The sequence below is a fragment of the Sturnira hondurensis genome, unplaced genomic scaffold, assembly GCF_014824575.4.
Source record: "Sturnira hondurensis isolate 20B ecotype Veracruz unplaced genomic scaffold, ASM1482457v3 Scaffold0022179, whole genome shotgun sequence".
Classification (NCBI taxonomy): Eukaryota; Metazoa; Chordata; class Mammalia; order Chiroptera; family Phyllostomidae; genus Sturnira; species Sturnira hondurensis.
The window spans coordinates 1,365,984-1,380,755 of record NW_028094810.1 but is presented as its reverse complement, the minus strand read 5'-3'; the positions used below and the strand labels follow the sequence as shown (position 1 = coordinate 1,380,755).

Here is a 14,772-nt window from a genome sequence, read left to right as displayed (position 1 = left end):
CTGGCTGAATAGCTCGGTTGGTTAGAGCATCATCCCGATACAGTAAGGTTTCGGGTTCAATCCCTGTATGGTCAGGGCACATACAAGAATCAACCAATGAATAAATAAATAAGTGGAACAACAGCCCTGGCTGGTGTGGCTCAGTGGTTGAGTGCCAGCTTGTGACTCAAAGGGTCACCATTTAGATTCCCAGTCAGGGCACATGCCTGGGTCAAGGGTCAGGTCCCCAGTAGGGGGTGCACGAGAGGCAACCACACACTGATATTACCCTCCCTCTCTTTCTCCCTCCTTTCTCCTCTCTAAAAATAAATAAAATCTTTTTAAAAAGATGAGTGGAATAACGAGTGTATTTCTCTCCCTTTCTCTCCTTAAAATTAATTTTTTAAAGATTTTATTTATTTATTTTTAGAGAAAGGAGGAGGGAGGAAGAAACATTAATGTGTGGTTGCCTCTTGTGTGCGCCCAACTGGGGACCCTGCCTGCAACCCAGGCCTGTGCCCTGACTGGGAATTGAACCAGCAGCCTTTTGGTTCATAGGCCCATACTCACTCCACTGAGCTACACCAGCCAGGGTGAAAATCAATTTAAAAAAAAACAAACCCCCCCCCCAAACTGTAGTTGTTTAAGCAGTGAATTCTCTTACAGGCCTTTCCTCTGCTCGTAGAATGTCTGTGCCAGGGCTTTGGTTCCAGGGGTAGATTCAGGTGACTGCACCGGCCTTTCCTGATTCCCCTCCCACCTCCTACCTCCCCTCCTCGGGCTTTGGTACCACATGTGCCACCGGCCTGGCCAGCACTTGGGACTCAGGGCTGGGCCCCCAGCTGGAGCAGCACTGACGACCATGGCCTTTTGCCTCGTCTGGGTGTGGAGTGTAGCCCAGGAACTCTGTTTCAAGTTTCAGGGGAACCTGCTGGTGTTGTTGTGTCCATCCTCATGTTTGCTGTCCCTGCTTGGGACAGAGCCTACCCACAGAGGAAGGGCTGTGTGCCCACAGCAGCCTGCTTGCCAGCCCTGAGGATAAATGCTTCCCTTGAGAAAATACCTTTGAAAATGTTCCATTTCTCGTTTTCCATCTGGTAGGCTCCCTTGGCTGGAAGGTGCCAGATGTCCACCTCCTTAAAGCAGGGCCTCAGTTCACACTGCAGGTGTGGGCAAAGGTCCCCATGCCTGCACGGGGCTTGCTGAGTTTGAGGAAGGAAGTGAGGGGGAGATGGGCAGGCAGGGGCCTGTACCCCTCAGTGCCCGCACCTGGCCTGAGGTCAGGAGTGTCTCTAGTCCCGGTGCTGTTTTCTGAGTGCTCTAGCTAACCCCAGTGGTGCTAAAACCCACCATCTCTTTGGGAAGAGCCGTTCCAGACTGCTTCCACATTTGCACTTCTCACCCATAGGTGGTGTCTAGGTTGTTCATCAGTAGATTGTGTTTTTTAGGGAAGTTTTAGATTTACAGAAAAACACTGCAGAGTTTCTATGCGAGGAACCGCCCCCCTCACAGGTTCCCTCATTTTGAGAGTCTTGCATTGATGTGCATTTGTTACAGTTGAGGAACCAAGATTAATGCATCATTATTATTCATCACAGTTTACCTCAGGGTTAACACCTGGTGCTGTGCATTCTCTGGGTTTCACAGATGTATAATGACATGTATCTACCATTGTAGTATCAATACCCTAAAAATTCTCTGTGCTCAGCCTGCTCCTGCCTGCGCCCCCAGCCCCTGGGACCACAGATCTTCTGCTCCATTGTTTTGTTCTATAGTTTTACTTTTTCCGAATGTCACAGAGCTGGAATCATCCAGGGTGCAGCCTTTTCAGACTGGCTGCTTTCACTTAGTCATGTGAATTCAAGGTTCCTTCCTCCATGTCTTGTTGTAGCTTGGTAACTCATTTCTTATTATCACTGAACAACATTCCCTTGTGTGGGTGGATCACGGTGCATTAGTTCATTCACCTGCTGAAGGGACAGCTGGGAGCCTCCGTGTCTCGAGGGTGTTGTCATGCAGCTCATGTCTGTGCATTCGTGTCACTTACACAGGACCTCGTATTTGTTCCAGGCACTTGGTCAGTACCTGTAAGTTTTTATTTTCTTAAAATCAGCTATTTTGTTGTCAAAACCCCTTTTATTCTCTTTTCATGGCCCACCTCTCTACGGCTAGCACCACTTGTCGAGTAAGAAGTTATTTGCAATTGGACGTGGCATGGGCGGATGGTATGGTCGGATGGTATGGTCATGTGACTACCCTGTGCACAGCGCTGCTTGCTCCCACCTGCATTGTGGGGCAGGACTGTCCCCTCCCTCCTTCCCTCCTGCCAGGCCCTCATCCACCAATGTTTATTTAGTCCACTGAGCAGACGTAGTTACAAACAGCAGCATATTAAGAAGTACAAACTGGTAGTTACATAATAGTCACGTGGATGTAAAGTTACAGCATAGAGAGTATAGTGAATAATATTGTAATAGCCCTGGCTGGTGTGGCTCAGTGAATTCAGTGCTGGCTTGTGAACCAAAGGGTTGCTGGTTCGATTCCCAGTCAGGGCACATGTCTGGGTTGCAGGTGAGGTCGCCACTAGGGAGGCAACCACACACACCCACACACACATATTCATGTTTCTCTCCCTCTCTTTCTCCCCCCTTTCCCCTCTCTAAAAATACAGAAATAAAGTCATAAAAAATAATATATAATAACTATGTATGATGTCAAGTAGTTTCTAGACTTAATGAGAGGATCACTTTGTACTCTGTATAAATGTCTAACCACTGTGCTGTACACTAATGTAAAATAATGTTGAATGTCAACTGGAATAGAAAAAAACCCAGCCTACATGATAAGGTGTCAGTTATTAACCAGCCCAAGAGGGGGTAGGAATTTTAGGAATCTCATCATTATTTACTGTATGTATTTATTTTTAAACGTTTGCTGTTTTTAGATGACCCTGGAGGCTTTTTGTTTGTGTGTTTTTGCTTTGAAATAAAATTCAGATACATGAAATTAATCATTTAAAAATAGATTTTATTTTTCAGAGGAGTTTTAGGTTTCACGTGAGCGGGAAGTGCAGAGAGCCCCAGTGGGCCCAGAGCCCTGCCACCGCAGCGGGACACGTGGCGCAGCCTTGAACCTGTGCCCCATCAGCACCCCAAGTCCCTCACTTACTCCAGGCTAAAATGAACCAAGGAAAGTGTGCATTTCAGTGGTTTTAGTGTAGCCAAATGTTGTGCAACTACCACCTTTTTCTAGCTCTAAAACTCTGTCTAGTTTCCCCAGAGAAGCCCTACACCCAGCACCGTCACTGCCCACACTCCCCTCCCCCAGCCCCCGGCAACCACTGGTCTACTTCCCATCTGCAGATTTGCCTGCTCTCCACATTCCACGTAAACGGAGTCACACAACATGTTGTCCTTCACCTTGAGCCTCTCGCACCGAGCGTACTGATTCTGCGGCTCGCCCACTTTGCAGCAGGTGTCAGTGCAGCATCCCTTTGTGTGGCCGGACCACATTGTACGTTCATCTGTGGATGAACACGTGGATTATTTCTTCTTTTTGTTTTTAAAGATTTTGTTTATTTTATTTTTAGACGCAGGGGAAGGGAGGGAGAAAGACAGGGAGAGAAACATTAATGTGTGGTTGCCTCTCGTGAGCCCGCTACCAGGGACTCAACCCACAACCCAGGCATGTGCCCTGACCAGGAATTAAACCAGAGACTCTTTGGTTTGCAGGCCAGTGCTCAATCCACTGAGCCACACCAGCCAGGGCAGGTTATTTTTTCTTTCGGTTATATGAGCATGCATGTATTTGTTTCTATGTGGACCCCTGTTTTTCAGACACCAACTTTGTGCTGGGCAGCTACAAGACCGAGCAGTGCCCGAAGCCTCCGCGCCTCTGTCGCCAGGGCTATGCATGTCCCCACTACCATAACAGCAGGGACAGACGGCGGAACCCCAGGAGGTTCCAGTATAGGTGAGCCCTGGGACCAGGGGTACCTGAGCCTTTATCTGCATTCTCCTTCAGGCCCTGAGGTCTTTGTCCAGCTGTTCCTTTGAGGGAAGAACCACTCTCTACTTACCTGAGGCCTCCTCCCTTGCCAAGGAAGCCGCTGAGTCAAGCAGAGACTTAGTTTGTCATGGCCATTGCTCTTTCTCTCACTCATTCCAGAAAAGAACAGAACCTAAATTAGTCTGTAAGTTTTAGTGACCAAGTATCAGCTTGGAAGGTCAAGTAAATTTATTGCAAACAGAACAATAGAAAATTATTTTTTAAAAACCCAGTAAAACAAAAAGTCTTATTTACCACTGATGTTTTTTTTTAAATGAATCCAAATAAGTTACAATAAAGCTTCCAAGTACCTGAAAAATAGAGGATTTTTGTTAGAGTTTTCATATTGTGGAAAAAAAAGTCTTGTATCCAGTTTTGAAACAACCTCAAGAAAAGCTAGGCCATGGCCTCTGGTTTGATTACCCCTGGCCTCAGGTGGGTCAGCCACTTCTCCAAGACACTTTTCTCCTCCGTGGGGGTAGCCCTGACTTAGCTTCACTTTAATTTTTAGGGAAAACAAACATGGGGCTCCTGAGTACTTTCTGGGTTCAGATGACACTTCCCCCCTTTTGCCTGTCCTCAGAAGGAGAAAGACCGGCCCTTCCAGGGGCCATTTGCCCGTGGCCCTCTGTGGTGTGGGTACACCATCCTGAGAGGCGAGGCCAGTGATGGGTGGAGAGACCAGCACCCCAAGGCACGCAAAAAGGGCATGTCTACTGACCTATGACTCCCCTTGTCCTCCAGGTCCACTCCGTGCCCCAGTGTAAAGCATGGCGATGAGTGGGGTGAGCCCTCAAGGTGTGACAGTGGGGACAGCTGTCAGTACTGCCATTCACGCACAGAGCAGCAGTTCCACCCTGAGGTATGAGGGGGAGGCGGGGCTCCAGCTGGCCGGTGAGCGTCACTCTCAGCCCAGGAGAGGGTGGGTCTGGGTGACTCTTCTCCTTGCCATGTTCAGGGGTCCCTAAGACCACCCTCAGGTCCAGAGGGACTCAGGACTCAACAGAACCATTAGGTCCCCAGTTACGGTTCGTTGCCCCAGAGGGGTTCGGACTGAAATCAGTAGGGGGCAGGGTCCTGAGTGACCAGGCTGGAGCTTCCCACTGTCCCTTCCCACTGAGTGAGGGACAGTGCTCGTTTCTGCTGGCGACTCTGTCTGACAGCACAGAGTGTTCCCACCCAGGGGACTCACCTGAGTTTTGGTGCCCAGGGTGGTTTGTTTTGCTTTGTTTTGTTTTTTTCTTAGTGTCCAGGGTTTTTTGGGGGGTCGGTCGTGGAGACATGGCTGACCTAGGTTGAGCTGATGCCATGGGTCCAGGCCCCCCCACTAGACACAGGGTCACCATCCATTGTGGTCCAAGTCCTGGTAAATAGGCACTTACTGGGTGAGACATTCTAGGGGCACAGAGGTCACCTCGTTGGAGTTGGTTGAAGCCAGTCCTTTGGACTGTGCCGGGTGTGGTCAACAAGATTCCACTGAGCTAAGCAGGGCTCACTTGGATTTGTGTTAAAAATGAATACATACACCAACCTGCTTCGGAGCATGAGTTAGCTGGAGAACCTGGGGACCAGGCGAGGGGTGGGGCCAGGGCTGAGTAGGGAAAGGGTGGTGGATGTGCACCCACAGGGGCGGTGACATGGGTGCTGGTCCCTGTGAGCTAAGGGGTGGGCTCATTTCCTGACCTCCAGGAACCTAGCGAGGAGAAATGGCCCGTGCAGGGTGGTGAGGGCAACCCCGTGACCTGCATGGCCTGGTCAGGGGTGAGCGCCGTCCTCTGTGGCGGCGGGTTGCTTCGGGCTCTGTGGGAGGGAGACACTGGGCTATGTGGTGAGCTTCGATGGAATCCCAGCCCTCGCCGCCTTGTCTGTGAAGCCAAGACGTGCATTTCTGGGCGTATGGCTACTGGTCTCAGGTTTTTTCTTTCCTCTTCTATTCACATGGTTATTTGTTCACTCATTTGTTCAATATTTAAAACTCAGAATATATTTTGTGCTCATTCACAACAGAAGTGTTTGAATGAAAAGTCTCACCCCACCTCTGGCTGTGCGCCCCAGGTTCACTGTAGTCCCGTCCGGTTCCGTGGCTGCCGAAGCACGCGTGTCCCAGACTGATGCTTTTCTTTCTGTGTGGGTCAAGTAGGTGCAGAGTAGGGGCCTGAAACCCACCGGTACCAGTGATTCTTTACTTAGCTGTGTGTGTTCTTAATGGTGTGAGTTGGTACAGAAGGAAAAGCTAGCTGGTGGCACCATGGGGCCTTCATACCTGGCCTAATTCGAGGCCTGCAGGCGGTGTTTGCAGCCACTCAGGTGTGTGAGTGCACTCTGTCACGCACCTTGTTACCTCTGAGTTATTTGCCATCTGTTTTTACACACACACCTTGGTGCGTGCTCAAGCAAGACAAAACCCAGAAGAGAGAACATGCCCTGCCCTCTTCGAGCTTGGCATGCTCAGCGCTGTGTGCACTGGAGGCCCCGGCTGGAGGAGTGTAGAGCTGTGCCGAATGAGGCACCCTGGGCTCCCAGAAGGGGTGGCACCTCACCCGGAGGGTTGTGATTGCAGTTTGTTTCTTGAAAGTGTGTTCTATTTAGAGTCTATGCTTCAAAATGCACATAAAGCAACGTTTAGCTTCCTGATATTTTTAGTGAATTTGACACCCTTTGAGATTGCTTTTGTTGGTGTGGCTGCAAGGGGACAGTTGAAGCGTCACAGGAACTGAGAGGCATTGCAGGTGGGGAAGGGTGGAGAGGTGGTAAGATGTCGATTTGGGGCCTGGACAGAAGCGCAGAGGTCCTGACGGAGCAGTGTCCACAGCGGCATCTGTGCCCTGCCTGGCCTGGTCCTCCTGGGTCCTGGTGCTGCTGGGTCAGATGCCCTGTTGTTGACAGGAAGAGAGTATCTTTGGCCCAAGTGAAGTGGGTTGGGTCTGGCCCTGGAGTAGATGCGTGTGTTCACTTAATAGGCATTTCTTGAACACCTGTGCACCAGGCACTGCATCAGATGCATCTTTCAGAAAACACCAAGTGGAAAATCTGACTCGTGTGATGTCGAGGACAGGGGCTGCGGGCTTTTGTGCCCCGGACTGACTGGCCCTGTGCAAAGGAGGGGTCTGGGACTACGGGCATGCAGGGGAGGGGCTGTGTCCGAGTCCCTCTCTCTCTACAACCCCTGTTAGGGTTGGGAGCTTAGTCCTCCACATTGTGGTACCTCCGGCCCTGGGCTTCCCATGGGTACCCATTTCCAATCTAGTCTACCTTACTTTATTTTTGTTTCCTAGATCTACAAGTCTACAAAGTGCAATGACATGCGCCAAACTGGCTACTGCCCTCGGGGTCCTTTCTGTGCCTTTGCGCATGTGGAAAGTAAGTGCTCGACACCCAGCAGGCTCCACCTGGGCGGCTGTTGTAGACACACCAAGCCAGGTGACTCACAGGCGCTTTCTGTTCATCCGAGCGAGCTCTAAGGGTGGGGGGCGGGCGGGAGCACCCGGCACGTGTTTTAGGGTTCTCAGGATGGGGTCCGTTGCAGACCAGGCCTGGTGGGGCCCAGACTGGCCCTTCCTGCAGGTGCTCTGGGGCCCTAGGCATGGGCTGGGCCCTGGAATGGGCTGTTCTTTTCTGGGCACGGTGGGGAAGTGGTCGTTTCAGTGGGCAGTAAAGTATTCCCAGAGGCAGAAGCGAATCTTGGTGGTGGAACATGCACACAGACTTGGCCTTTCCCCAGTATTCCGAGAACTTCCTCTTAAGAGCTTTTGAGTTTAGGTTCCAGTTTTGTGAGTATAATTGGCAAGTCTAACTTTACACTCTGATTTTTTTTAATGGGAGGGGGGTAGCTTTTCTTATTAAAATTTTACATTGTTTTCTGATCTTCAAATTATTCACATCTATGCCCTGGCTGGTGTAGCTCAGTGGATTGAGCACGGGCCTGCGAACCACATGATCGTGGTTCGATTCCCAGTCAGGGCACATGCCTGGGTTGCAGGCCAATTCCGCATTCCCCGTTCCTGGTTCCCGGCAGGGGACGAATGAGAGGCAACCATACATTGATATCTCTCTCTCTCTCTCTCTCTCTCTCTCTCTCCTTCCCTTCCCCTCTAAGATAAATAAATAAAATCTTAAAAAATAAAAATAAAAAAAATTATTCACGTCTCACACCTGAGATTTGAAGGTCACGTTGCCGTGACAACTCACCTGGGGGTTCAGATGCCCCCTCTCCTGTTGTCAGGGAGGGTCTGCTGTCGTGAGACCAGTGTGTGCTCTTTTCCTGGTTTGTAGGGGACCCTTTAGCCGGAGACCCTGTGCAGCCCACAGCTGCTCAAGGCCTGCTTCTCCCTTTTCTGCAGAGAACCTGGGAATGGCCAATGACTGGGGCTGCCGAGACCTCACCCCCACCAGCAGCTCCACAGCCAGCAGCGCCCCCTCTGGAAACGTAAGTGGGCAGCGTCCCGAGGAAGGTGCCTGGTGGGCGGCCTACTGTCTTTTGTTTTTGTTCTTGTTGTTCTGTTTTTTTTTCATTGATTTTAGAGAAGGTGGGGGCAGATAGAGAGAGAGAGCAAAACATCGATTTGTTGTTCTCCTTATTTATACATTTATTAGTTTCTTCTTATATGTGCCTTGACTGGGGATCAAACCCACAACCTTGGTGTATCAGGACAACGCTTCCAATCAGGCGTCAATTGAGTACCTGGCCAGGGCTGTCCTTTGGTGTTAATTGGACTGTAAGGGCAGATGCTTGTGCTTTCTGGGTGATGTGGTTGAAGACAGGCCGCCTGTGGATTGGGGCCTCCTAGAAGACTCTTGAAGAATCTTGGCTAAGTTCTGGCTTGGGCCTTGCCTTTTGGCAGACACACACATGTTGACTGTGTGTGAGGGTATAGTCTTGGGCCGACCGTGAAGAAAGGGCCCCAAGTTCAGGCGGGGGGTCGTCTCAGGGCAGGTTGCTGCCTGGGGAGGATGGTGCTGGTTAGGGCAGGCTGAGGGCTGGTATGGGCAGGTCCCGGGCATGAGCACCCTCAGAGGTCTCAGTCAGGGTGGTCCTGGAGGTTTGTTGGGAGAGTGAGCCACTGAGGGGGTCCCTTGTGGGAGCTGATGGCGCCGATGAGGTGGAACCCTCAGTCGTTGAGGACAGAGTGAGACAGTGGGGACAGGGTTCAGATCTTCGGTGTGTGATGCTCCAGCCAACCGAGCCACACCAGCCAGGACACAAATTTAGTCTTTTTTGAAGATTTACTTATTTATTTTTAGAGAAAGGAGAAGGGAGGGAGAGGGAGAGGAAGAAAAACATCAGTTGGTTGCCTCTTGAACCCCCAGCTGGGGACCTGGCCCACAACCCAGCCATGTGTCCCAACCAGGAATTGAACTGGGAACCTTTCAGTTTGCAGTGTGACACCCAACCCACTAAGCCATGCTGGTCGGGGCTGAAATTAATCATTTCAAAGTAGGATTTGTGCATTTACAGCCTACAGCCACCCCCTCTCTAACTGGACTCAGCACCAGTTGTCTTTCCACAAGACAGTTCACGTGGACCCGAGGGCCAGGAATGAAAGTTGAAGAAGTTAAAACTCTCTAAGAAATGTTCATTCAAAAGATTTGAACAAACTGTTTGAGTATGAAACATCAAGACTTTTGGGTGACCAAGACATTGAAATTGGCTAGCTCTGCTCGGTGGCACTGTCAGTAGACAGCTAAGTGAATGTCAAGTGTGTAGGAAGATGTGCAGGGAGCTGAGGTGCTCGGGAGAGCTCTGGCTGCTCTTTTGGGCTCAGATACTTGGCATGGGGCGGGGGAGCATGTGGTTTCAGTAGGGACCCTAAGGGAACAGAATGATGGCGACACCTGAAGAATGCCAGACCTCAGTGTGGATCTTGATGTCCCAGAGAAGCTGTTTCATGGAAGGCAGCTTCCCTTTCCAATTATCTGAATCTCAATCACCCTTGACAACAAAACTGAGCATACGCAAAGAGCTGACAGTGGCCTGCCTGCCCGGGCGAGCCACTCCCTGGGTCCTCCCTTCTGCCTGAGTGTTCCACACACAGTTAGGTGACAGGCCACGCACCTGTGTGACGGGGCGTTGCTGGCCCAAGAGCGTGAGCTGCCCCTACCCCCTGTAGCTTGAGGGCACCAGGCAGGGGTAGCAGGAGAGAGGCCTGGGCAAATGGTGCCTGATTTCACTGGCCTGATTCCACTGCTGGGAGCTTTGTGGGCCTGCCTGGGGTCGGGACTTGCTTTCTGAAGGTAAGCAGAGCTGTTTCAGGATAAGAAGGTTTCTTCACAACTTAGTCTTAAAATGGGATTGGTGCTCAGGTTTTTGGTCAGCAGTTTTGGAGTCCCTCACCCAAATCTGCAGTGAGAGGTCACTTCTGGCTTTAGAGAAACCCAGGGAATCCAGACGTAGCAGGCTGACCTCAGGGTTGGGCCCGGCAGGCTTTCTGCGATGAGTGAAGGGGAAGGGACCTGTCAGCCCCTGCGTGGACACCCTGTCTTCTCCTGCCCTTAGTGAGCTCTTTCATTCCTTCTGCTACAGATCAGGGTGGGGGTGAGGGGCTGCCCCTGGGCGGGGCTGCCTGCAGCCAACCGGTGTTGTGTGGGTGTTTTGGCTTCATGCAGGAAAGGTTTCACAACACAAGTCCAGGTGACTATGAGGGAACATTTGTCAAAGCTGGCAACGGTAAAACAAGGGCAAGCTTCACATAGAAGAAGCAATGGGAGGTGGGGCGGAGGGGGAGCTGCCTTAATTCACTGAGAAGTCAGAAAGAAGGGGACTTGGGACAGGTTCAGGGGATTAATCTGAGACAGTTGCCGCTGCCCATTGCTCCCCTGATTGCAAATCTTGGGATCCCTTATAGTTTAGGAAATGCGTACCTGTGGGGAAGAAGAGGGGAAAGGGAATGGTGTGAGCTGCTACACTCACTGAGTCTTTTTTGTCTTGGGGCTTTTATTTCTCTCTTGCAGTCCGGGAATCTTAGAAGAGGTTTCAGGGGAGGGTCTCAGCAGAATATGCATCAGTTCTCCAGGTGTGCCCTGTCAGGGTGGCAGGCTCACTGATTGGTCGGTGACAGGGCAGGGAGTTGTTCGTCACTGCAGGTGTTCTGAGCATCAGCCACCTGGTCTGCTAGTTTCTGGGCCTGGAGCTGAGGCTCAGATGTTGTCTTTAGGGACGTGACCTGGCTCTGAGTTGGCTCGGCCAGTGTGTTCAGGTGTCTGTCTCAGTTCCCTCTTCCACTTGTTAGGGAATTTTCCTGGCTCTTTACTGCCCTGCCTCACTTCTGCAGATCCAGAAAACAGCAGCAACAACACAAAGGCCGCAGTGGCCTGAGCCACCACTACAAAGGCCACAGTGACCTGAGCCACCACTACAAATTCACGTGTAAGATGGCGTAAAAATCAGAACACTCCTCAGACTCGAAGGACATTTTGGTCTGCAGTTTTGGTGCTTCTGTCTGTCCTGAGGGAGCACGGTTACCCCAGAGGGCTGCTCAGCACAGTTCATGCATGAGAGAGGAAAAATAGTTTTCCCTCCACCCTTGTAGGTTCAGGGACTGGGACTCCGAAAATTAAACTGACAAAAGATGCATTACGAGAGAAAAAGTTTATTACCTAACGCATACGGAGTCCTTCCCAGAAAAGAGCTCAAGACCCAAAGATGTGGTGAGACCAGAGGGGTTTCTGCCTTCCGGGCTGGTGAGCTGTGTGAGGTAGATCTGTGAGACGATGGCGGAAGGCCAGGGCTGTCCCAGTGAGGTGTGTCACGCAGACTTAGCCTCCTGCGGTCTCCTGAGTTGAAGTGTCTGAGGTGACTGGGAGGCGGTGTCTGCTTGGTGTGGCTCCGTGGGTTGAGTGCCAGCCTGTGAATCGAAAGGTCGTTGGTTCTGTCCCGGGTTGGGGCACGTGCCTGGGCTGCAGGCCAGGTCCCCAGTTGGGGAGCATGTGAGAGGCAACTGTTCAATGTTGCCTTCGCTTTCTGCCTCCCTTCCCCTCTCTCTAAAAAATAATTTAAATCTTAATTTTAAAAAAAGAGGTGGTATTGCCTTCCTGGGAGGGTAGGGGAGCCACCTTCACCAAGGGCTGGGAGAGGGAATAGCCATAAATCATTCTTTGTCTCAGGTGTTGGTATTTCCAGAACTTCCCAGCTCTTCCGGGGCTGCCCTGTGGTGAAGGGCTTGTCACAGGTTGGTTGTGGGCTCAGGATTCGTGGAGCTCATTGCTACCTTCACACAGATTAACCCAGAGGTCAAAGATCAGTGTCCCAAATGTAAGAAGGGGACTTCAGAAGAACCATTGAAGAGCTAGCCAATTTGAATGCCTTTTTTGTTTTGTGAGACTTTAGTACGTGTCATTTTCTACATTCTGAGCAAAGCTTAGGTAGCTGTATATTTTGAATCAACTGTTTTCCTTTTTCTGTTGCAGACAAAGCGGAGGGACTCACCTGCTGAAGGCGGCCAGAAAGCCAGTGAGCTCGACAGCAAGCAGGTACCACCCCTGCGCAGGGTCGAGCTGCCCTGGGAGCGCGTGGGCCGTGGCCTGTGCCACAGCTTCCTAACTTACTCGGTCATGCTCACTCCTGACACATAGTGACCTGGTTAATGCACACATGTAATCTGTGTTTTTAGTTATCTCTTCTAAGTTGTCTATTCCATGTGTGCTTTGCTTTAAAATGCTTAAAAGAACAGTGTCGTGCAGGCAGACTTTGGAGATACTGCAGTTTCGGTTCCAGGCTGCTGCAGCACAGCCAGTGTGGCAACAAAGGGAGCCATAATCTCTTTGCTGGTGGCGGGTCTTGCCTTCCGTTTGTAAAAAACGCAACATTTGTGAAGCGCAATAAAACGAGTCCTGCCTATACCTTGGAAAAAACAAAACCCAAACCTCTGAAAGTTTCCTCCTCAGGAAAATGAAACTAGCAAGACAGCTCACCTGGGTCAGTGTCCTGGGGCTGCTATGGCAAAGCCCCACAGGCTGCGGCCCTAAACAACCCAGTTCATTCTCTTGCAGCTGGAAGTCTGAGATCGGGGTGTTGGCAGGATCTGTCCCAGGCCTCTGGTCTTGGCCTAGAGACACTGTCTTCTCCCTGTCCCCTCTCATCTTCTCTGTTTCTGTTGTCTGTCTTCAGATTTCCCCTTTTTATAAAGACACAGTCACAGTGATTAGGACTCACCCAAATGGCCTCATCTTAACTTGATTTCCTTGCTAGAGATCCCATTTCCAAGTACAGTACCATTCAGTGGTTCTGGGGTAAGGAGGGTCAGGGGGCACAGTTCAGCCCAGACAGCATCCAAGACAGTTGGCTTGGTCTTTCTAAGTTACACAATGTATTGTTACATCTGAGATAATGGTCAGCATATTCTTTGAGGTTTTGTTAACTGTTTGCCCTCCTCAGTGAGGCTGAGTGGGGGGCTTCCAGCTGAGCCTCCACTGCCCTGAGGCTTCAGCAAAGCTGGGGTGTGTCTCTCTGTTCTGCCCACCCCAGCTTTGGGCTTGTTCAAACCTACTTGTTTGTTTTGAGAAACAGTTCTCCCCTCACCCCCACCCTACTGCTCCCCTAAGGACTGAAAACTTTTTTTTTTAATTTTTAGAGAATGGAAGGGAGGGAGAAAGGGAGAGAAATATCAGCGTGTGGTTGCTTCTTGCACGTCCCCAAATGGGGGACCCAGCCTGCAACCCAGGCATATGCCCCGACTGGGAATCGAACCAGCAACCCCTTGGCTCACAGGCGGGCAATCAATCCACTGAGCCATACCAGCCAGGGCTGAAAACTTGTTTTTATCCATCACTGTCACAAGGCAGAGTTGTAAACATTTGGACAGCCGGGATGTGGCAGGCAGCAAATGCTCCCATCTCTGGTGGAGGGCTTCAGTGAACTGTCGCAGTCTCTGCAGTGATCTGCATTTTAAATTCCTGAATGGGCAGCGCCTCTCCTTTCTTTCTCTGCTGGTTTTCTGGGTGCGCGATGTTTCCCGCCACCAGGCACCTCCCTGCAGATTTCTCCTCTGGAGCAAGTTACTCAGTCACTTATGTTCTATTAGGAGCTTCTGAAACACATGTTTGAAATCAGGATAGTTGAAAGTGAAAATGCAACTTAGTTATTTTGTGATGGTTTTTTTTTCTCCATAGATGAAATTGACAAGATGTTCATTAAGAATCTGAAACACGAAATCTTAGCAGTAAGGTAGCATGTTGCCTGTCTCAGGGCTGCTGAAGAAGGGCCTGGAAAGGAGCCGGAGGGCAGACTCCCCGAGTTGCACGGTGAGGGACCCCACCCAGGCCAGGGTCCAGAAGCCCTAGGAGAGGGCTGGGCAGTCCCAGTGCGTGAGCTGCCCTGGCACATCATGCTGTGTCCCACGCTGGTATGTCCTCACATGGGGCAGCAGCCCCACTCCTTGGCACTGATAGTTAACTGGCCAAGTTCATCCACAGGCCGGCTCCTACCTGTGCCCAGAAGCCTCCGTCCCTTCCAACGTGGAGCCGAGCTCCAGGGCCAGTGAGCACCACTTGGGGCAGGGTTGGAGACGTAGCTCCGAGGGTCTCTAGGTGAGGCTGGTGTCCCAGCCTTTTCCCCACAACCTACCCCAGTTCTCCACTCCCTGCCCCCAGGCATCTGCCTGGTTCGAAAGGCTGAAGGGTACACCGGAGTGACACTGAGCTCTCACGGATAGACAACTGTCTGGCGGTCCCTTCCCTGCACATGGGCACCAAGCTGCTCTGGCCAAAAGACAGCGTGGCCACTCTACTCCAGGACCTCCTATCTCCTCTGTG

At 51.1% G+C, this 14,772-nt stretch overlaps 1 protein-coding gene across 9 annotated transcripts in view; it reads left to right on the top strand.

Annotated features, from left to right (window-relative positions):
• Positions 1–14,772, top strand: part of UNKL (unk like zinc finger) — a 52,698-nt gene that overhangs the window by 17,635 nt on the left and 20,291 nt on the right. For 8 of the 9 annotated variants that reach the window (XM_037034689.1, XM_037034693.1, XM_037034688.1 and 5 more), the window contains 5 exons: positions 3,816–3,951; positions 4,771–4,888; positions 7,302–7,386; positions 8,367–8,452; positions 12,430–12,492. In XM_037034689.1, coding sequence (XP_036890584.1) covers positions 3,816–3,951; positions 4,771–4,888; positions 7,302–7,386; positions 8,367–8,452; positions 12,430–12,492 — 488 coding nt within the window. Of the gene's footprint in view, positions 1–3,815; positions 3,952–4,770; positions 4,889–7,301; positions 7,387–8,366; positions 8,453–12,429; positions 12,493–14,130; positions 14,263–14,772 lie in introns of those variants that run through there. The other variant, XM_037034697.1, reaches the window with a different exon arrangement.